This window comes from Ranitomeya imitator, chromosome 8 (assembly GCF_032444005.1).
Source record: "Ranitomeya imitator isolate aRanImi1 chromosome 8, aRanImi1.pri, whole genome shotgun sequence".
NCBI lineage: Eukaryota > Metazoa > Chordata > Amphibia > Anura > Dendrobatidae > Ranitomeya > Ranitomeya imitator.
In genome coordinates, this window is record NC_091289.1 from 119,230,988 (window position 1) to 119,254,680 (window position 23,693).

Genomic DNA, 23,693 nt, shown 5'->3' on the forward strand with positions numbered 1-23,693 from the left:
TCTGACTCCTGGTCTATCTGTGCTGTACAAATAGTTGCTTTTCTGGCCTACATTAAATTTTTTGGATGTCTGCTACCCCAGGTGTAGTGTACAGTAGTTTTGGTTCAAAACTAAAAAAGGCCGTATATTGAACAGTCTGGTATTTCTGTGACACGACTCATCTATCTGTGGGCTACAAAGTGTGCTTTTGAGGCTTCCATTTACTTTTTTTTTTGCTGTGTGTTATCCCTGCTCAAAACACAATTTTGGGTTCAATAATTAAAATATATAGGCCATGTGTTGAACAGTTTGGTATTGCTGTCAGATGACTGAGCGATTTGTGTCCTACACTGCAACAAACTGCAGCAGACAGACCCAGTGACCTAGAGGCAGATGGGTCAGCTTAAGAGAAAGCAGGTACGACAGCTGAGATTTTTGGCATGGACAAGCAGAGCATAGGAGGCTGAGCAGTGTGCTCCACCCGTTGAGCACTGGCATCGCAAAGGATTATTCCCGTTGGTTCCCGCCAATAAAAGCGGTACTGCCAGAGAGCGAGGTGCCGTGTGCCCAGTGACCGCCAGAGAGGGAGGTGCCATGCGCTCCATGACGCTGAGTACAGCGCACATGTGCAGTACAGAGAGCCAGTTCACGCCACGTGTTCAGTTTTGCTAACCAATAATTATAAGGCACAGGGGAATGACAGAGGACATTGGTATGGTCAGCATGGTACTCCCTCAGCATCTACCAAACTTTGCACTCCTTGTGTGAGTCCCCAGCGCCTCAGGGCCAGGGTGAAGGGAGGGTCTGAGAAAACACTCTCAGAACTTTGCCAGTGTTCCACGTCCTCTTCTGGATTGGAGTTGTGTCTATCTCACCTGTACTCCTTGCTTTGCCAGCTAACTGTGTCTGTGACCTCTGCTGCCAGGGTTTCCAGATGTGAATTTTTTTCATAATTCTGCAAGAAGAGCCCTCTGGTCCTCCAACATTTTAGTACACCTGTCTGCCTCTGGAATAAGAGATATAAAGTTCTCCTTGTAGCGTGGGTCTAGAAATGTCACCAATCAGTATTGCCTGTAACACAAAATTTTGAGAACACAAGGGTGACGGGAAAGGCAGCGTAACATAAACTCATTCATGCATGCAAGACTGGTAACATTCAATATTTCCGTGTCCTTACTAAGAGGACGAGTGACCATGCTCTCCTCCTCCTCCTTGTCCTCAGTCCTCCACAACTTTTGACTTACCTCAGAACTACCATTGTAAATACATCATCATTGTAAATACACCCCTGTAGTTTATATCGCCTCATTGTACATTGAAAGTTGTAATGAGCAGGATTTTTTTTTGTTTCATTATTGTTATCATTGTTACTTACTGTAGATTGTAAGCTGTCACGAGCAGGGTCTTTTATTTTGGTTTAATTATTGTATTATTGTTAAAGTTGTTGCTTCGGACGTTGTATTTGAAACTATTAAAATGTAAATATGTTGGAGCTATATAAATAAATAGAAATATTATTATTAGAACACAGAGAAGCAGGATGGAGGTGTTAATTGTGGTGTCATTGCCGCTCTCCGACCTTGCTGGATTCCTCAAAGTTTTGGCGGATGGTACATTTGTCTGACATCCATGTCCACTATAGAGATCTTATGTGTGAAGTCAGATCTGAATACTGATGGCCTTGTTGATGATAGTAGTCATGATATCAGCTATGGTGTGAGGTTCTCATAACCATTCAAAGTACCCTCAGGGGTTAACTAACAAATATAGCTTGGCGGGATCCCCAAATATTAAAACATAACCTTTAATCAATTATTAAAATGACAAATACCACAAACAAACCAAATAAAGTGCTCGTGTAAACCAGTACTCATTAAAAAATGGTTTGGTTTCACCACTGTTAATGGACAAAAGATCCTGGCCTCCTTCCAGAAGTACCTCTCCGAGAAATGGATCCACACACACAAAGAAAAAGGGAACTATATATGGGGAGAAAGACATAAGCGGTATGTAATGATTTCCTAGACTCCCTGTCGTGCCCCAGTATTGCTCCTGTCCTAACAAGGTTAGGCCCCAAGTGGACCCTATAGTGATACCTCCAATGATATGGGGCTAAATACTCCCTACGCATTTCTTTCCCAATGGTGGGGATTCATCAGGGGAGTTAATATAAAGATTAGGGAAGTATGAAAAACTAATCCTGCCAGTAAGTGAAAAAAGGTCCTGCAGTGGCAAGGTGCCAGGTAATCGAAAGTGACTGCCCAGGTCACTGTCAAGATGGGACAGTGACAGCAACTGATTAGGAAACCACTCTCCAGTTTTGCAAGGTGTTTATGATGCCTGTAAACCATGGGGAAATGTTTGTCAGCCCATGCACTTAGTGTATGGGCATTCCAAGTCTACGAGACCTCCATGTTTAAATTGGGACTAGTTTGTAATGAGGCATTTCTCAACGTCTCATGATTCTCCACCACTAGATCACCAGGGTTTACGTGTTCCTTTCTGCTACAGCCAAACAATTTTTGGGAAAGGGTGTCTATGATGCCCATAAAATATTTTTTAAAAATGTACCCCCCATGTGGAAATGTTTGTCAGCCCATGCACTTAGTGTATGGGCATTACGAGTCTAGGAGACCCGCTCCTTTGTAATGGGAAAAAAAATTTTTTGAGGACCTCCTCCATGATTCTTCCAAGGGGGGGATTGTGTTGCATGCAAATTTGGGTCAAGGCGGCCCTTGAATTAAATGCCTAAGGAAACAATATGGCAGGACCAACTGAAGAGTGTGAAGTGGGTTTTCCTGTGGCCATCCAGGACCTGAGTTCAAAGGCTTATTGGCATACATATGACTTGATAACAGGGCAGGCCTTGCATTCAATGCAACATTTTTTCAGAAGGCCCTCCTGTACCTCTCGTGAAAGGGATATTGGGGTGCGTTGAAATTCTTGGCAGCCCAGCCACTCACTGCATAGGCAATAACAGCATAGGAGACCCACTGTTTAATAATGGCCCTTTAAGAATATTAATGCTGCCTGATGCCCCTCTAAAAATAGGTTTTGTTAATTTAAGAGTCCCTCCTTCAGAAATGAAATAAGATGTGTGCAAGATGTGTGCAAGATGTGAACATTTTGGAGGAGGAACATTTTGGTCTGGGGTTAATTATTATGCCTTATATACAAGTAATTACCCTGAAAATTATGTACCTTAACATATTTCCCAGCAAAATCCATTTTGGTTTAGTTTTTGTATGTTTTTTGGTGCACCTGTAAAAATGTCGTGAAACTCTGACAACATTGTTTACAAATGCAAAGTCAGGTCATGGTCCAAACTCAGAATATCAGGAGAATAGTGGATCATAGCAGAGGGGATGAGCAATCTGATAGTGAAAACTAGGTCCAAAGTCAGGAAGCAATAAATAAATGAACAGAGCACACAATACCAGGAAAACAGCACCACAGAGCGATTGCTAAAATTGACAGATATCTTGGCTGAGAGCTCAGCTAAGTAGCAAGGTATTAATTAAAAACAGGGAGCACCGGCATGAAGGAAGCCCAGCACCTTCCAGTCTCTGACTGGATGACTGAGCCGTCAATCAACGCACTGACAGTTCAGAACGCCCCTTTACCTGATTGGATGACTGAGCTCTCATACAACACACTGTTATCGCAGCCTACCCCTGCACATGATTGAATGGCTGAGCTATCACTCACTCTGCCCATGACTCACTTAGTGGAGGAATCGTGACAGTGCCCTCTCTTCAGTGGAAGCCACCAGAACCCAGGTTTCCCAGGAAACCTAATATGGAATTCCCTGAACAAACAATTGACTTTCACAGAATGAGCTAGAACATAGGATCTCTCCTTGGGTCCATATCCTCTCCATTGAACAAAGTACTGGAAGGAATTCCACATGCTCCGAGATTTCATGATCCTCTGCACCTCGTATTCTAAATCTCCATCAACAGGAACTGGAGGAGGAGAGGGCAAGAGAGTCAACACAGAAGGGACAATTTTTTTTTTACAGGGATCTTTGGAATACATTAGGGACATGGAAAGACACTGAAAGTTTTAGTCTGAAGACAACCGAATTGAATACCTCCAGAATCTCATATTGTCCAATAAAATTTTGACCCAACTTTACCAATGGAACTTTCAACTCTAATATTTGGGAAGATACTGAAACCTTGTCCTCTAACTTGAAGACGGGACCTGCCAAAAGTTTCTTATTGGCCTCTCGTTTTTTGACAAAGTTCAGCCTCCCCAATATTCCTTTGTACCTCCCTTCAAATATCTCCAAGTTTCAGAATGGCCACCTCTACTCCAGGATACCCAGAACTCATCCCAGAGAAATCAGCTAAATGAGAATAAAGGTCATAATTGCAAAAAAAGGTGAGGTTCCATTCGACTGATTGACCCCGACTGTTAAAGGCGAACTCAGCAAGAGGTAAAAATAATCCAGAAAAATGCTTTGCCGCAATGATTGATTTTTCCTCTCTATCTGACCATGGGTTTCAGGATGGTAGGCAGAGGAAAACGACAAATCAATCCCCAATTTCTTGCAAAACTCTCTCCAGAACCAAGAGACAAATTGAAACCCCTATCAGATACAATGTTTAGAGTGATATGATGCAATCTCACTACATGACTAACAAATAACCTGGAAAGCGTTTCAGCATTAGATAACTCCAATAACGGATCAAAATGAGCTTGTTTACAGAATCGGTCAACTACAACCCAAATAACAGTCTTCCCTACAGACAAAAGCAAATTAGTAATTAAATCCATGGACATTGGAACCAGTTCTCCAGCCAGTTATGACAAGCTTTAGCGCTTACGCAAGGTTCACAAACAGATACAAAATTCTAACATCATTATACATGGAAGGCCACCAAGAGAGCATAGCAATAGCTCCTTCTGTAGTTGTTAACTCCAGGATGACCACTCAAGAAGGAATCATGAAACTCCTGAAGAAAGACATAATCTTAGATAAACTGGCACAAATAATTTTGAACTCAGAGTAGTGGAAGGGGTAAACGGCTGGGCTTTACGGATCTTTGCATGCAACCTCGAGGATACCATAAACACCAGAATGCTTTGTGGAAAAGTGTAGGATGGAGGTTCTTGGGGAGAAACTGAATCCAAGCTGCATGATAAAGCATCAGCCTTCACATTCTTGGCCCCAGGCCTGAACGTGATATAAAAATTAAATCTCAAAACAAGGGGAATCTGGCCAGTCTTGAGGTTAACCATTTACGTGATTCCATATAGGCCACATTTTTATGTTCTGTCACTACTGTGACTGATAAACTGCCTCCTCCAAAAAATTAAACTGTGGGTAGCTCACGATTCCTGACATCATAATTTCTCTCAGCACATTAAAATTTCCTAGAAAAAAACTACATGGTTGCAAGTTGGTCAGACTTTTGGAAACTTGAGATAGTACAGCCGGTACCCAATCTTGCAAACATCCACATCCACAATGAACAGTTCCTGAAGATCGGGTTGGATTTAAAATTCAGAGGCCCTAAAACAGTCTTAATTTATCAAATGCTCCAGCAGTATCCAGCGACCAACACTTAAGATCTGCCCCCTTGTTCCCTGTTCTTGAGATCCGGCGATCAAGTCCAGTTGCAGCGTTAAGGAGGTTAAAGTTCCTGAAGCGGTGCCGGACCACTTTTTGGCACTTAATGTCAGAATCAGGTAACACCTGGCGGCAATTGCTCGCACACAGCCTGTGTGTGCGCATGGTTGCCTGAACATATCCATCCGTCCCAGGTCAATAAGGCCCAGGTCACAGGGACATATGGATACGTCCAAAGTGGGAAAGGCGTTAAGGAAGTCTGCAACGAAGTTGTTTCAAACAAGGTTGTTCTTTTACCAGACTTTTCTAAACTGTAATTTAGTGTAGTATTGTTCTACTGGTAGCTGCCAGTTCTGAACTGATGGCACTGATGGACATCTTCAGCATAAAGAATGACAAGGATCTGTGGAAATGATAATATGAACTCCTCAGAGCCCTGACCTAATCATAGAGCCTGTCTTGGATTACATGAAGATACAGAAGGATTTGCACAATCAACATCAACAGGAAATCTGTTGTGAATTCTTCAAAGTGCTTGGAACAACTTCCTTGTTAAGTTCTTTCAAAATCTGTGTGCAAGGATACCTACAAGAATTGATGTTGTTTTTAAGGCAAAATGGTGTTCATTGTCTTTGCATTTTGTTAACTGATAAAGAAAAAAACTGTTAACACTTCTATTTTTTCAAGCATTTTACTGTAACATTTTTTTGATACCTGTATATTCTGAGATGGCAGGTGTTACTGTTGAGATTCTTTCTAGCTAGAAGGGAGAGGAGGGGAGGAGCTTTTCATCTAGGTTCTTCCTTCCTTTCATCTACCTGAAATTGTATCTTAGTAAACCAATGTTTGCATTTAGTCTGAGTACAAATAGAATAATGATAGTAGATTTAATTGAAAAATTTTAACTATAGTGACTATGTAACCTCAACTATAGGACAGGTATATATGGTTTTGCACCGTAATGATTTATAGATCATATAAACAATAAGTGCATTTGAACCAATGACAAAGAAACATATAATCAATTAAAAATTAGAATTTTCTTGAATAGTGCAAAAATAAAACATAAATATTACAATTAGCAGGTAGATGGCAGCACATGATAACAAATGGGGATTGAATACAAACTTGGTAAATGGTCATCCGAAGTGTAAATAAAACTGGTAATGTTTAGTGTAGGAAAATGTCTTCTCAATTAGTAAGTACAAAGGAATAATGAAAAACCACCAAAGATGCAGAGAATAACAATAGTAATTTACCCCTGTTGGACTGTGGTGTCAGATCCCCAAAACGCCTTTCATCATTGTGCCTTATTCTGTGCAGAAGAGCACCTGACATGCCAAAACAGATACTCCCTACAAGTGACCCAATTTTAGAAACTACACTTTTTGAGGAATTCATCTATTGGTGTAATGACCATTTTTAAACCTCAGGTAATTCACAGAATTGTATAAAATTGGGTTGAACGAATGGAATATTATCATTTTTTCCACTAAAATGTTGCTTTAGATCCAAGTTTTTAATTTCCAAAGATATATTAGGTGAAAATTAACTATAGAATTTGTTCCGCAATTTCTCCTGAGTATGCCAATACCCCATATGTGGTCGAAAACTACTTTTGAGACACAATGTAATGCTCAGAAGAGACAGAGCACCTTATTAAAATCTGGTAATTCAATTTCTGGCTTTTGCTATCTCCTTATCAAACCCGACAGGATATGAGACATGGTTTACATACATATGAATTACCATTACAATTTAACTACCGGCTTTTATGCTATCTAGCTGTGTATTAAATATATATATATATATATATATATATATATATATATATATAAATATATATAAATATATATATAAATATATATATATATATATATATATATATATACACTGTATATCTACCTATACTATGTGTAGACATTAATTTTATCTAGTCTATTCTAAGGCTGCCGTCACACTAGCAGTATTTGGTCAGTATTTTACATCAGTATTTGTAAGAAAAAACCAGGAGTGGGTGATAAATGCAGAAGTGGTGCATATGTTTCTATTATACTTTTCCTCTATTTGTTCCACTCCTGGTTTTGGCCTTACAAATACTGATGTAAAATACTGTCCAAATACTGCTAGTGTGACAACAGCCTTACTCTGGACATGATCTGGCCTCTTTTCAGTGGTGTCCTTATGTTCAGAGGTGCACAAAACTGTGGCAGACCGCTCTTTTATGCACACTTAGGCTGCAGTCACACTAGCAGTATTTGGTCAGTATTTTACATCAGTATTTGAAGCCAAAATCAGGAGTAGGTGATAAATGCAGAAGTGGTGCATATATTTCTTTTAGGCCGGTTTCACACGTCAGTGGCTCCGGTACGTGAGGTGACAGTTTCCTCACGTACCAGAGCCACTGACACACGTAGACACATTGAAATCAATGCATCTGTGCAGATGTCATTGATTTTTTGCGGACCGTGTCTCCATGTGCCAAACACGGAGACATGTCAGTGTTCGTGGGAGAGCACGGATTACACGGACCCATTAAAGTCAATGGGTCCGTGTAAAACACGTACCGCACACGGACGTTGTCCGTGTGCAGTCCGTGTGCCGTGCATGAGACAGCGCTACAGTAAGCGCTGTCCCCCCCCACGTGGTGCTGAAGCCGCCATTCATATGTTCTCTGCAGCAGCGTTTGCTGTAGAGAAGATATGAATAATCGTGTTTAAAATAAAGATCCATGTGCCCACCCCCCTCCAGCCCCCTGTGCGCCCCCCACTGTTATTAAAATACTCACCCAGCTCCCTCGCTGGCGCTGCTTCCTGTCCTGGCCGCACCTTCTAATGTATGAGCGGTCACGTGGGGCCGCCCATTACAATCATGAATACGCGGCTCCACCTCTCATAGGGGTGGAGCCGCATATTCATTACTGTAAATGAGCGGCCCCACGTGACCGCTCATACAGTAGAAGGTGCGGCCAGGACAGGAAGCAGCGCCAGCCAGCGAGGGAGCCGGGTGAGTATTTTAATAACAAAGGGGGGGGCACACAGAGGGTGGGAGGGGGTGGGGACATGGATCTTTATTTTAAACATGATTATTCATATCTTGTCTACAGCAAACGCTGCTGCAGAGAAGATATGAATGGCGGCTTCAGCACCATGTGGGGGGGACAGCGCTTATCTCTAGCGCTGTCTCCTGCACGGTGCGTGTGGTACCCAGTGGACACACGGGCGGCACACGTGTGCCACACTGATGTGCCTCAGAAACGCACGGGCACACGGACATGGATAATTCCGGTACCGATTTTTCCGGTACCGGAATTATCTGGACGTGTGAGACTGCCCTTATACTATTCCTCTATTTGTTCCACTCCTGGTTTTGGCTTTCAAATACTGATGTAAAATACTGACCAAATACTGCTAGTGTGATGGCAGCCTTAAAAAGATGGACACTGACGAATCATAGGACAGACAGAATCCACGGTGTCTACATCAGACTCATTACAAGGAATCTTCCATTGTGAGTCCAGTGTAAATCACCTATTTCAGAGATTTACATGGAAACCCCGATGTATAGCGCAGTATGAGCCTTACTGCAATCTTTAGAAGGCAGAATGGTCAAGAATTGGTTTTATTTATTTTGAATGCCATTCCTCATGTGGTATAAGTGTTTAGGCGACATCATTCTTTGGGTCTGAGAGATTACAGAGATACCAGATTTATATCAGTGTTTTTATCCTTTAAGGCCGGCGTCACACATGCGAGTTTTACGGACGTAAGAGCGCAGAAACTACGTCCGTAAAACTCGCAAAAAATACGGCACAATTATTCTCTATGCCTCTGCTCCTATCTGCCGTATTTTACTGATCAGTATTATACGGCTTTCTACGGCCGTACAAAATCGCAGCATGCTGCGTTTGTCACCGTACTGCGCAAGAAATACGCCAATGAAAGTCTATGGAAGCGTGAAAAATACGGATTACACACGGACAAGCAGTATGACTTGCGAGAAATACGCAGCGCTGTTAGAGAGAAAAGCCGGTAATTCAGTGCGGTGTACAGTAAAATCACACTGACAGCTTACAGTAGAATAGGTAGAATAAATGTGTACACATAGAATAGGTATATATATATGTCAGCGAGACACATATATGTATATATATTACTATTTTTTCCAGCGCTATACAGCTTGAAAGCCGGTAATTCAATTACCGGCTTTTTCTTTCTCCTTCCTAAAACCCGACATGATTTGAGACATGGTTTACATACAGTAAACCATGTCTTCTCTCCATTTTTTTTGCAGATTCCACACTACTAATGTCAGTAGTGTGTATCTGCAAAATTTGGCCGTTCTAGCTCTTAAAATAAAGGGTTAAATGGCGGAAAAAATTGGCGTGGGCTCCCGCGCAATTTTCTCCGCCAGAGTAGTAAAGCCAGTGACTGAGGGCAGATATTAATAGCCTGGAGAGGGTCCATGGTTATTGGCCCCCCCCTGGCTAAAAATATCTGCCCCCAGCCACCCCAGAAAAGGCACATCTGGAAGATGCGCCTATTCTGGCACTTGGCCACTCTCTTCCCATTCCCGTGTAGCGGTGGGATATGGGGTAATGAAGGGTTAATGCCACCTTGCTATTGTAAGGTGACATTAAGCCTAATTAATAATGGAGAGGCGTCAATTATGACACCTATCCATTATTAATCCAATTGTAGTAAAGGGTTAAATAAAACACAAACACATTATTTAAAATTATTTTAATGAAATAAAAACAATGGTTGTTGGAGTATTTTATTGTACGCCCAATCCAGTCACTGAAGACCCTCGTTCTGTGAAAGACAAAACATAATAAACCAACAATATACTTACCCTCCGCAGATCTGTAACGTCCAACGATGTAAATCCTTCTGAAGGGGTTAAAACATTTTGCAGCAAGGAGCTTTGCTAATGCAATGCTACTCCTCGCTGCAAAACCCCGGGGAATGAGTCTAAATATAGATCAATGAGCTATATTTAGCTTCATTTGCGGTGAGGCGCCCTCTGCTGGCTGTTCATAGATCGTGGGAACTTTCCAAGAAAGCTCCCAGGCTCCCCGGGGTTTTGCAGCGAGGAGTAGCATTGCATTAGCAAAGCTCCTTGCTGCAAAATGTTTTAACCCCTTCAGAAGGATTTACATCGTTGGACGTTACAGATCTGCGGAGGGTAAGTATATTGTTGGTTTATTATGTTTTTTCTTTCACAGAACGAGGGTCTTCAGTGACTGGATTGGGCGTACAATAAAATACTCCAACAACCATTGTTTTTATTTCATTAAAATAATTTTAAATAATGTGTTTGTGTTTTATTTAACCCTTTACTACAATTGGATTAATAATGGATAGGTGTCATAATTGACGCCTCTCCATTATTAATTAGGCTTAATGTCACCTTACAATAGCAAGGTGGCATTAACCCTTCATTACCCCATATCCCACCGCTACACGGGAATGGGAAGAGAGTGGCCAAGTGCCAGAATAGGCGCATCTTCCAGATGTGCCTTTTCTGGGGTGGCTGGGGGCAGATATTTTTAGCCAGGGGGGGGCCAATAACCATGGACCCTCTCCAGGCTATTAATATCTGCCCTCAGTCACTGGCTTTACTAGTCTGGCGGAGAAAATTGCGCGGGAGCCCACGCCAATTTTTTCCGCCATTTAACTCTTTATTTTAAGAGCTAGAACGGCCAAATTTTGCAGATACACACTACTGACATTAGTAGTGTGGAATCTGCAAAAAAAATGGAGAGAAGACATGGTTTACTGTATGTAAACCATGTCTCAAATCATGTCGGGTTTTAGGAAGGAGAAAGAAAAAGCCGGTAATTGAATTACCGGCTTTCAAGCTGTATAGCGCTGGAATAAATATTAATATATATACATATATGTGTCTCACTGACATATATATATATATATATATATATACCTATTCTATGTGTACACATTTATTCTACCTATTCTACTGTATGCTGTCAGTGTGATTTTACTGTACACCGCACTGAATTACCGGCTTTTCTCTCTAACAGCGCTGCGTATTTCTCGCAAGTCACACTGCTTGTCCGTGTGTAATCCGTATTTTTCACGCTTCCATAGACTTTCATTGGCGTATTTCTTGCGCAGTACGGTGACAAACGCAGCATGCTGCGATTTTGTACGGCCGTAGAAAGCCGTATAATACTGATCAGTAAAATACGGCAGATAGGAGCAGAGGCATAGAGAATAATTGTGCCGTATTTTTTGCGAGTTTTACGGACGTAGTTTCTGCGCTCTTACGTCCGTAAAACTCGCATGTGTGACGCCGGCCTTAGTATAATTTTTGGGCACATAACATTTTTGATCGCTTTGTATTCTGACTTTTAGAAGGCAGAATGAACAAAACCAGAAATTCAGGAAAGTTTTTTTTTTTTTTTGCACAGCTTTTACACAGTGTAAGCAGGTTGCGGGATGCAGTGACAAACAGAAGGCAGAGCAAGGGTTAACAAATTGAACAGTTTAATTTTAACAAAGGATTTACTCCGATCAGGGAGATAGAGGGTTAAAGGATATAGGGCAGAATAACAAGTGCAGAGTAATAACAGTTTTTTCGTAGAGATAGAAACTCCTGCCTGTCGCGGCGCCGGCACTCGGGGGGAAGGAGCGCGCTGCACACCTCGCTGGGTGCTGCTGCTGGTTGGTGCCAAACTGCCCTCTGCTGTGCACGCTTTTCCTTTTATCTTACCCCGCCTCCCCGGGTCATGAGGTTGGTCTGGCTTCTCATTCCTTCCCCCCGGCAACAGGGGAGACAGCCTCAACGGTTCCGATCCCAGCGCAGAACAGGTACCACAGCCAGATTTTCCTCCTTACAACAATAAAAAGTATTTTATAGGGAAAATAATTGTTTTTGCATCTCTATTTTCTGAGAGTTATATGTTTTTTATTTCTCTGCTGATAGAGCTGTAAAGATACCAATCACAGCATTTAGTGGCTTAAAATGCTTGTGGCGGGCCCCTGACGGCGATAGCCGGGTCTTGGCTTTAAAGGGAACCTGTCAATTCCCCCAGAACCACGGTCCCCCATGCCCCCATTCTCTGCACTTCCCATCGTGCACAAAAAAAGTAGTTCAAAATTAGCAATTGTGCAGCAAAAATCAAGCAATCAGATATCCATATTGATGGAAAAATAAAAAAGTAAAAACAGATATGGCTCATAGAAGAGGAAGAAGATAAACGAATGTGCAAAAAAAAAGAAAATTACCTGGTTTTGAAATGGTGAATAGCTAGTCTAACAGCAGAAAATGTTGTAATATATCATAAATAGCTATTAGGGTATGTGCTGCTTTCTAAACTGGGACCGGAAGGTATGTATAAGCTAAGGCTGGGGTCATACTTGCTAGTGTGATGCGAGAAACTCGCATCAATACTAAGCACTGTCACCGACACTCAGGACCGGAGCGTGCTGCTACATGTATTTTTATGCAGCCGCACATTCCGGTCCTGAGTGTCGGCATCAGTGCCAGGTATTGATGCGAGAGACTCGTGGGAGTTTCTCTCATCACACTCACAAGTGTGACCCCGGCCTTATATATACTGCCAGCCAGTGGGCGTGACATCGCTCTCCATACCCTTGTATGGAGTAACTTCATGCCCTCTAGTCAGTCACGCCTGCTGGACGACCGCGATGATAGTCAAGGGGCTGCCTCAGCTCAATACAAGTGTATGGAGCGAGGCCGCGCCCACCTGCCAGGAGTATGTATAACTCATACATAACCTCTGGTCTCTGGTCGGAAGCCGGTGAATCCCCGCAGCGCAGAGTGCATGCACTGAGGGATTCTTAAGTGACTGCAGACTTATCGATTTAGACCGGACAACCCCTTTAATCAATATATGTAAGACTAGATTAGAGAGACAATGTTTCATCCTTTTCGAATGTAGTTATTTTTTATTCTGCTTTGTTTGAATAGAACTAATTGTTACTTCAGAATGTGATATTTATATATTTAAACAATTTCAGCAATGCTTCTATTCTCTTGAATGTTAACGGCATTATGCATTTACTTCATTAAATTTGGGGCAAATAATGATTTCTATTTTTTTTTCCCTTTTTTCGCTTGACAGCTGAATAACCACCATGAAATCAACCATTGTATTGCCTGTGAATATCCTTACAGCAAAATACAGAAATAAGATGACTGCAACTGAAGAAAAGCAAAAGTTATTTACTTATAATTCAACGATAATTTATGCTCTATACATGTTATTATGGTGTTTGTGAATGAGGAACAAAAATAAAAATCTTGTTCAATGCTATTAATTTTCAATTGGTAATAGTGGAATTTACAAGGTGAAAATAAATACAATTGCTAATAAAAAACATACAGGTTTAATAGCAGCCGTCTTCATTTTTCACTCTACAGCCTGTTTTCACCTTCCAGTCCAGGCCAAATTTTTAAATACTTATCAATGTCACATTTTTCAATCACACTGCAAAGCTCAGAAGGCAAGGAGCACTATACTATAGGTGTCACAGACGGGTGTGTCACAGAATTTTATACCATTGGGCAGTGAAGAAAAAATAACTACATTTTTACCACCAAAATTTTGTTTTAGCCCCAAATTTTACATTTTCACAAAATTTGTTCCACAATTTCTACTGAATGTCGCAATACCCCATATGTGGCTGTACAGTACTACTTAGCTATGCCTCAGACTCAGGAGTGAAGGAGCGCTATTTGCCTCCTGGAGCACAAATTTACCTAGAACAGTTTCTGGACTCCATATATAGAGCCCCTAATTTTTAGAAGAGCAGAATCCCCACTCAAGTGACCCTGTTTTGGAAATTAAACCCATTTGGAATTTTACCTACAAGTGTAGTGACAATTTTGACTCCATGAGTATTTTCCATAATAAAACAGCAATGAATGTTGCCAAGTGAAAATTGCAAACTGCCGTTGTAGTGACCAGTACGCTGTAGTGACCAGTACGTTGCAGTCACCAGTATGTTATGCTCAGCCCGTGCTTCTGAAGACAAGCACCCGTAAGTTAGGTGGTTCTCATTGCTTTAGAAATGCCAAACATGTGGAGCTACACTCAGTATATGTTGATTAAGTAGCTTGTGGGGCTCAGAAGGGAGGGGGCATTTGGATTTGGGAGCACAGAATTTTCTGAATCTCTTTTGGAGGGTGAGGAGCCATTTAGCTTTTCCAGAGCCTTTGTATTAGCAGTAATGTGGAAGCCCCCTATATTTCTACTAAGGCTACTTTCACACTTCCGTCTTTTGTCCTCCGTCTCAATCCATCGTTATGGGCAAAAAATGGATCCTGCAAATGTGCTTGCAGGATGCTTTTTTTGCCCATAGACTTGTATTAGCGATGGATCGCGGCGGATGGGCACACGTCACGTCCGTCGTGTGATGGATCCATCGTGTTTTGGCGGACGCAACGCACAGAAAAAGTTCAATGTAACTTTTTTGTGCGTCGCGTCCGCTATTTTTGACCGCGCATGCGCTGCCGAAACTCCGCCCCCTCCTTCCCGGACTGCAGAATTGGCAGTGGATGCGTTAAAAAACTGCATCCACTGCAGTTTCACAACGTCCGTCGGTACGTCGGCCCAACGCATTGTGACGGGCCCGTACCGACGGAAATCTGAAAGTAGCCTAACAGATGACAGACCTGAGTGGTGACTTGCTTTTTTTGTGGATTGAGTTGAAGCTTTTATTGGAAACATTTTACATAACGTTTTGGATCACATTTATCCAGCGCTCTACTCTGAGCACTTAATTTGGGGTTTCCATCTAAATCTCTGAGTGCTGTGATTAAGATGAAGCTCTTGAGGGATTAATTCACTATAATGAGACAGAAGAGTTAATCTGGACTCCGTCTGGCCTCTGTTCAATGGTCTCCTTCTTTTCAGAAGTGCATAAAACTGTGGTCGATGGCAGTTTTATGCAATCCTAAAAATACGGACAATGCTAGATCACAGGTCAAATGGCATCTACAGTGTCTCCGTCTGCCTTATTATAGGGAATCTTCTACCAGAGGTTCCTGCTGAATTCGTATTTCAGAGATTTACTCAGAAACCCCGGTGCAAACACTCAGCGCAGAGCGCAGGATACATTACTGCTATACCAGATTTATATTGGGTTTTTATGTTTGACTGCTGTAACACACTAAAAGATGCTTTTTATTGCAAAAAAATAGTTTTTGCATTACCAAATTTTGAGAGCTATAATTTTTCCATATTTTGGCCCAGAGAGTCATGTGAGGGCTTGTTTTTTGCAGAACAAGTTGATTCATTTATTGGTATCATTTTCAGACATATGACATATTTTGATCACTTTCTATTTTGATTTTTGGGGGCAGAATAGGCAAAAAACAGCAGTTCAGGATTATTTGGGGAGGTTTTATGTCGTTCCGCGTGTGGTAAAATTAATAAGCCAGTTTTATTCTTCGGGTCAGTACAATTACAGCTATACCACATTTATATCTTTTTTATGCTTTGGTGCTTTTACACAATGAAAACTATTTTATAGAAAAAATAATAATTTTTGCATCGCTTTATTCTGAGAGCTGATGGAGCTGTATAAAGGCTTATTTTTAGTGCAACAAGATGTCGTTTTTAGCAGTATAATTTTTATTTACATCCATCTTTTTGATCACATTTTATTTCACTTATTGCTTAGCTGCATGATGTGTTCACTACAGGGGTTAATTAGTGTGACAGTTTTATAGGTTGGGTCGTTACAGACGTGGCAATACTAAATATGCGTACTTTTATTGTTTATATTTTTTTCATACAAATATTTATTTATGGATACAATACTTTTTGAATTTTCAATTATTATTTTGTTTATTTTTTAAAAAAAAATGTATTTACAATTGTTTAAAACCTTCTTTTTTTTTAACTTTTTTACTATCATTTTTTGCAGGCTGATCGCTTCTATAGCATGGGGATGCAGCAATCCCTGTGCTATGCAAATTCTCAGCTCTGCACTGACAGATAAAGTTGCTGATCATGTTTGCCCCCCCGCCCAGAACATATGAAATATGGCGGGGGTCTCATGTCCACATAGACCTGAGTTACCTCAGGCTGTGGTAAACAAAGGTCATTAAAAGGTCAGTGGCTGTGCTATTTTTAAGTAAAGTGGCTTAAACCAGTTTTTACTGGTTTTTGTGTGCTCAATTTTATGGCAACTTGATTGGTTAATGAGAGTTTTGGCGGTTGTTTATTTATTATAAAAGACTGATTCCTGTCAGCGCCTGTCACTCTGCTGGCGCTTGAAGAAAGAAGAGGACCTACCAGAAGATGGAGAAGCTGATACAGGAACTTCTAGCCAGGGCCGGCGGGGAGGACGGAATGGATTGGCTAAGGAGCTGCTTAGCTATAAAACCTCCAGCGGCAGTCTCCGAAGCCATGTCTCCTCCTCCCGAACCTGAGGCCCTGGTACCATCCCCGGTTCCAGCTCCCGCTCTCCTGCACGCCGAAGGCTCCGGGTCAAGGTCCGGCAGACAGAGGGTGGTCTCCTCCCCTCCAGCGTCTCCTGTAACATCTCGGCGCGGCTCCTCAGCGCCAAGCAGGAAGTCGAGTCGCCGCCCTGCGGTGAAGTCCCGCAGCCCGCCACGATATTTCGGTGGCCATCATCCCGGCACGACCGCCGCGTCAGCAGGAGCCGCCGGTAAAGCTAGTAGGGGTACCGGCCGTAAAAGCGCCGCGGGGCCCGCTGCTGCCAAGTCTCAGGCGGTTCCTGCCACAGCGACGGATGGAGCAAGGCCGGCTCTGCATCCCCGGGACCAGTCCTCGGATGAGGAAGAGACGCTTCAATCAAGCGGTGCCAGGCAGCTGCGCTTGCCCTATCCTGAGGGCTGGAGTGCAAGTGCTGCTGAAGACAGAAGACGTGACTGCTTTCCAGCGAGGGGTGAGACTTCTAGTATACCTAGGTCTGTCCCTCAGTCTGATTTAAAAAATTTGATTAAGTCGGTTTTAGCTGAAGCCCTGGGTGAGGCTAATGTTCGCCCCAAGCAGCAGCTTCTTATGCCCCTTGTCGCTTAGAAGCTCCTGCTGGCAGTGTGCCCCCTTTAAATCCCTTTAAGGAGGCTTTAACTTGCGAGCTCTCCCCTCTTGGCTTTCATTTAAGCCCCTCAATTAAGGAGCTTATTTGGAACAACCAATATGTAGACATATTTTCCCTTTTACCCCGCAGAGATCACCTCCCTAAATATGATAGGAAGGATGATAAATCCGATTCTGATGACGCAAAGCGTAACATCAGATAATTTCATAATTGGATTCAAGCGTTTGCTATATATGCGGCGGTATTAGGCGAGAAGTCCCCTAACCTGTGCAGTAGCCTTTTTCAGCACTTAGACATTATTTTAGAGGCCTACAAAAATTTTGCTGGCTCTGCATGGTTAAATTATGACGAGGCTTTTAGGCATAAATTGTCGGTACACCCGGAGGTAAAATGGGGTTCCAAGGACATTGTTATCTGGATTAATCTCATGCTCCCTGTTAGGAATTCCGTGAATAGACAGCCTAGTAGTTCTGTTTCCAGAAAAGGAGTTTGTTTTGCTTACAATGAATCCTTTTGTAAGTGGAACAATAGCTGTCGTTTCCGACATGAATGCTCCTTCTGTGGGAACCCCCACCCAATGTCTAAGGGTACCGTCACACAGTGCAATTTTCATCGCTACGACGGTACGATCCGTGACGCTCCAGCGTCGTAACAATATCGCTCCAGCGTCGTAGACTGCTGTCACACTTTGCAATCTACGACGCTGGAGCGATAATTTCATGACGTATGTGCGATGTAGAAGCCGTTGGTTACTATGCGCACATCGTATACGATATATGTTACACCATGCAATCATGCCGCCACAGCGGGACACTAGACGACGAAAGAAAGTTTCAAACGATCTGCTACGACGTACGATTCTCAGCAGGGTCCCTGATCGCAGGAGCGTGTCAGACATTGCGATATCGCTCGAGCGTCACAGATATGTCGCTCGAACGTCACGAATCGTGCCGTCGTAGCGATCAAAATTTCACTGTGTGACGGTACCCTAAGTGTTTTAAAAAACAAGCCGTTCAGCAGTCTTCCCCTAAAGATGCAATTTCAAAAGGCTCTGTCTCCGGTGAAGCTGGAAAAAAGGGCGCACTGGTTAGGCAGGTACCCAGACAAGCGGATCAGTGAATTACTGTACAATGGCTTTGCAGTGGGCTTTTATGTACCAGAATTTAAAGGGGATGGCTGTGTTTTTGTAAAAAAATTATCTTCGGTTTCTGATTTCCCCGATATTGCTAGAGAAAAGATTTTCAGTGAGCTGGAATTGGGTAGGATTGCTGGCCCGTTTTTGTCCCCCCCCATTTTTAAATTTCCACTTATCCCCCCTGGGTATTGTCCCCAAGAAAGATTCCGGTTCCTATAGGATGATACATCACTTATCCTATCCACCGGGCCAGTCATTGAATGACGAGGTTGATAAGAGCCTTTGTTCTATCACCTACTCCTCCTTTGACGGTGCTCTGGATATGCTGAGAAAATTCGGCCCTAAGGCGTTAATGGCCAAATCTGATATCAAATCTGCCTTCAGACTCCTTCCAGTCCATCCAGAGGGGTTTAATTCACTCGGTTTTCAGTTTGACGGGTTTTTCTTTTTTGACAAATGTCTGCCAATGGGCTTCTCGCTCTCTTGTTTTTACATTGAGAATTTTTCCCGTTTTTTGCACTGGGTCTTAGAATCTAGTGAGGTTGACGCAGGCGTATTACACTACCTGGGCGATTTTCTATTTATCGGTCCCCCTCAATCCCATTCATTCATGGAGACCCTTAACAAATTTTTACAGCTTTGATCACATTTTGGCATCCCAATTGCCCATGAAAAAACAATAGGGCCGTTATGCCGTATTGAATTTTTGGGCATCACAATTGACTCAGAAAGGATGGAATGTGTATTACCTCAAGAAAAAATTGACAAACTTCGGAGTTCCCTTTTAAGCCTCTTATCTAAGAGTAAAGTTACTCTCAAAGAGCTTCAGTCTGTACTTGGCCTTTTAAATTTTGCCTTACGGGTAATACCAATTGGCAGGGTTTTTTCTAGAAGTCTTTATGAAGCTACTAAGGGCCTCTCATCACCTAATTCTCATGTTCGGTTGAGTGCCGCTTTGAAAGAAGACGCCAGAATTTGGTTGTCATTTCTTTCAGATTTTAACGGTAGGTCGATAATTCAGTCACCTTTTGTTTCGGCGGATTCTTTTCCGCTCGCTTTTTCGACGGATAGCATCGCAGGTTTGTCTATTTTGTTTCGATTGCACTGGGTGTCCTTACCATGGCCAGAAAAATGAGTTTTGAGTAAGCTTAATGAGAATTTGCTGGTTAGAGAAGTTTTTTCCATTTATTTGGGAATCCTTTTATGGGGCCCTTACTTGCGGGATTTTAGAATTTTCTTTTCTTCGCCGAACCAGTCGGTAGTTTTTTCCATTAACACCCTTTCGTCTAAACATCTGCAAACGGCTAGAATTCTGAGACACTTAGTCTTGGAGTGCCTGAAAGGCAACATTTGGTTGAAGGCGAATTTGGGTATCGGTAAATGTAGTTATTTGACTGATTTCATACTGCATGGTCAGTGGCTCCATTTTTACCAACAGGTGCCACTCGCAGACAAGGAAGCAACCCCTTGCCCTCTATCAGTTTGGGATGTAATCCCGATATAATTCCCTATTTTAGTAAGAATTCATTATTTAGGAGATCATGGGCTGACTACTCAGCTGCGTGGAAGAGGTGGATCGAGTTTTCGGATTTACACGGATCGGAGGCGACGTCACCAAGTCCGATTTCTGCCCTGAAGTTTGCGGAGTCGCTGGTCAAGAAAGGCCTTTCGTACTCTGCGGTAGCCAAATGCTTCGCAGGAGTTTCTTTTTTTTACGGTTACATGGTTGTATGGCTTTAACGGAGTTTTTCTTAGTGAAGCAATTTTTAAAAGGCCTCAAAAGGGATAAATTCTTACCGGATTCCAGACGTCTGATTTCAATTGCCCTATTAAAAGACATATGTTCAGCCCTACCGCATGTATGTTTGAATGCTGAGAAGGCTTTGTTATTTTCTTCCGTATTCTCCATTTCCTTCTTCGGGGCTCTGAGAGTCAGTGAAGTGGTTTCGGTAAAAAAAATCTGAACCCTCAGGTCTAATGTTGTCAGATGTTAGGTTTTTTGATTCATTTCTCCTGATTTTTATAAGGAAATCGAAAACGGATCAGCTTGGGAGAGGTTCTGAGCTGAGATTGAACTCATTTTCGGACCAATTGATCTGTCCGGTGCGTACCTTATCGAAATGGCTTATTTTTAGGCCGGTAGCTCAAGGCCCACTATTTTTACATAGAAATGAATCCCCTGTCACGGTTTTTCAGTTTAATTTTATTTTTAAAAAGTGTTTGAGTTTTTTAGGTAAAAGTCACCTCAAAATCACTTCACATTCTTTCAGGATCGGAGCGGCTACTGAGGCCGCCAGAGCGGGTTTGTCGGACGATAAAATAAGAAAATTGGGAAGATGGGATTCAAAGCGTTTCAAGCTTTATGTTCGTCATGACTTGTATGATGACTAATTCTCATTTTCTTGTAGGTCCAACAATAATTTGGGTCGTTGGTCACTCCTTTGTCTTCTGGGCCCAGAAGAGGGCTAGCTTGCGGTCTTATTCAGAAAATTTATCTTTTCATCATTCTAGCACCCGAGTTTTTTGGCACAGCGTGCGCTGTATGAGATGGTCCTCTTTATCATTTGAGTTGCAAAATTGTATGGTGAAATTCCCGTATCCTGACTTGATTATTGTACATTTATCTGGTAATGACTTAGGTAAGACCAACACTCTGAATTTATTAGCCGCAATGTGGGCCGACCTTATTGGCATAAAACAAAGTTTTCCCTCATCATGTGTGGTCTTTTCCGAAGTCATTCCCAGGCTCTTATGGCAGCAGGACCAACTTCATTTTTTAGATAAGATCCGTAAAAGAGTGAATCTTTCCATGCATAAATTCTTACCCTTTATTAACGGGTTCTCGTTTAGACACGTAGACCTACAGGGTTTTTTACCAGGTTTGTTTAGACAAGATTCGGTGCATCTATCTGATATCGGTTTAGATATTTTCAATCTGAACTTGGGTAATATGATTGAAAAATGGCTGTTTGGTTTTGGGGGGCCTCGACCCTTTGAGTCTTGGCCTGGTGTGTAAAAATCCCCCTTCAACGGGTGGATTTGGCTAATGGATGAAATTTTTGGTTATGGACTTTAACTTATCGATTTAATTTATTGGTATTTATTGAAGTTGTATGTTACCCAAAATAAAACCTCACGGCCAATTTTTATTCCAACAATAAAGGTGTCGTTTTTATTTATTAAGGGGTTTGGGGTCTTGTCATTTTAATGGGTCTTATGGGGGCATGTTTGCCCCCCCGCCCAGAACATATGACATATGGCGGGGGTCTCATGTCCACATAGACCTGAGTTACCTCAGGCTGTGGTAAACAAGGTCATTAAAAGGTCAGTGGCTGTGCTATTTTTAAGTAAAGTGGCTTAAACCAGTTTTTACTGGTTTTTATGCGCTCAATTTTACGGCAATTTGATTGGTTAATGAGAGTTTTGGCGGTTGTTTATTTATTATAAAAGACTGATTCCTGTCAGCACCTGTCACTCTAACGGCGCTTGAAGAAAGAAGAGCCCACCCTCCCGCCCTTTATTTTAGCAGTAGTTCTCTTGTCGTTCGGTTTTATTTGTGGGGTAAAAATCACCCTTCAACGGGTGGATTTGGCTAATGGATGAAATTTTTGGTTATGGACTTTAACTTATGGATTTAATTTATTGGTATTTATTGAAGTTGTATGTTACCCAAAATAAAACCTCACGGCCAATTTTTATTTCAACAATAAAGGTGTCTTGTCGTTTTTATTTATTAAGGGGTTTTTATGGGGTCTTGTTATTTTAATGGGTCTTATGGGGACATGCTCTGAGTGCTTTACAAGCACTGGGGACACGGACGTAATAATAATAATAATAATAATAATTTTTATTTATATAGCGCCAACATATTCCACAGCGCTTTACAACTTATAGAGGGGACTTGTACAGACAATAGACATTACAGCATAACAGAAATCACAGTTCAAAATAGATACCAAGAGGAATGAGGGCCCTGCTCGCAAGCTTACAAACTATGAGGAAAAGGGGAGACACGAGAGGTGGATGGTAACAATTGCTTTAGTTATTCGGACCAGCCATAGTGTAAGGCTCGGGTGTTCATGTAAAGATGCATGAACCAGTTAACTGCCTAAGTATGTAACAGTACAGACACAGAGGGCTAATACCTGCATAAAGTGTATGGGAACATGATGCGAGGAACCTGATTATGTTGTTTTTTTTTTTAAATAGGCCACACAGGGATAGTTAGGTTAATGCATTGAGGCGGTAGGACAGTCTGAACAAATGAGTGTTTAGGGCATGCTTAAAACTGTGGGGATTGGGGATTAATCGTATTAACCTAGGTAGTGCATTCCAAAGAATCGGCGCAGCACGTGTAAAGTCTTGGAGACGGGAGTGGGAGGTTCTGATTATTGAGGATGCTAACCTGAGGTCATTAGCGGAGCGGAGGGCACGGGTAGGGTGGTAGACTGAGACCAGAGAGGAGATGTAGGGTGGTGCGGAGCCATGGAGTGCTTTGTGGATGAGGGTAGTAGTTTTGTACTGGATTCTGGAGTGGATGGGTAACCAGTGTAATGACTAGCACAAGGTAGAGGCATCGGTGTAACGGTTGGTGAGGAATATGATCCTGGCTGCAGCATTCAGCACAGATTGGAGCGGAGAGAGTTTGGTAAGAGGGAGGCCAAATAGTAATAATAATAATATTAGTAGAGAGTTACAATAGTCCAGACGAGAATGAATAAGTGAAACAGTAAGAGTTTTTGCAGAGTCGAAAGTAAGAAAAGGGCGAATTCTAGAAATGTTTTTGAGATGCAGATAAGAAGAGCGGGCCAGTGATCGGATGTGGGGGGTGAATGAAAGCTGGGAATCAAGGATGACCCCAAGGCAGCGGGCATGTTGCTTTGGAGTAATGGTGGAACCGCACACGGAGATGGCAATGTCAGGCAAAGGTAGGTTAGTA

At 42.2% G+C, this 23,693-nt stretch overlaps 1 protein-coding gene and 1 long non-coding RNA gene across 4 annotated transcripts in view; one reads left to right on the forward strand and one right to left on the reverse strand.

Annotated features, from left to right (window-relative positions):
- Positions 1-13,934, forward strand: part of LOC138647925 (complement factor H-related protein 1-like) — a 370,015-nt gene extending 356,081 nt beyond the window's left edge. For all 3 annotated transcript variants that reach the window (XM_069737292.1, XM_069737295.1, XM_069737294.1), the window contains one exon: positions 13,668-13,934. In XM_069737292.1, the coding sequence (XP_069593393.1) occupies positions 13,668-13,675 (8 nt within the window). In that variant the 3' untranslated portion in view covers positions 13,676-13,934. The remainder of the gene's footprint in view (positions 1-13,667) is intronic.
- The window catches only part of LOC138647926 (uncharacterized), a 422,930-nt gene that overhangs the window by 153,629 nt on the left and 245,608 nt on the right, over positions 1-23,693 (reverse strand). The gene's annotated exons all lie outside the window — the stretch shown is intronic.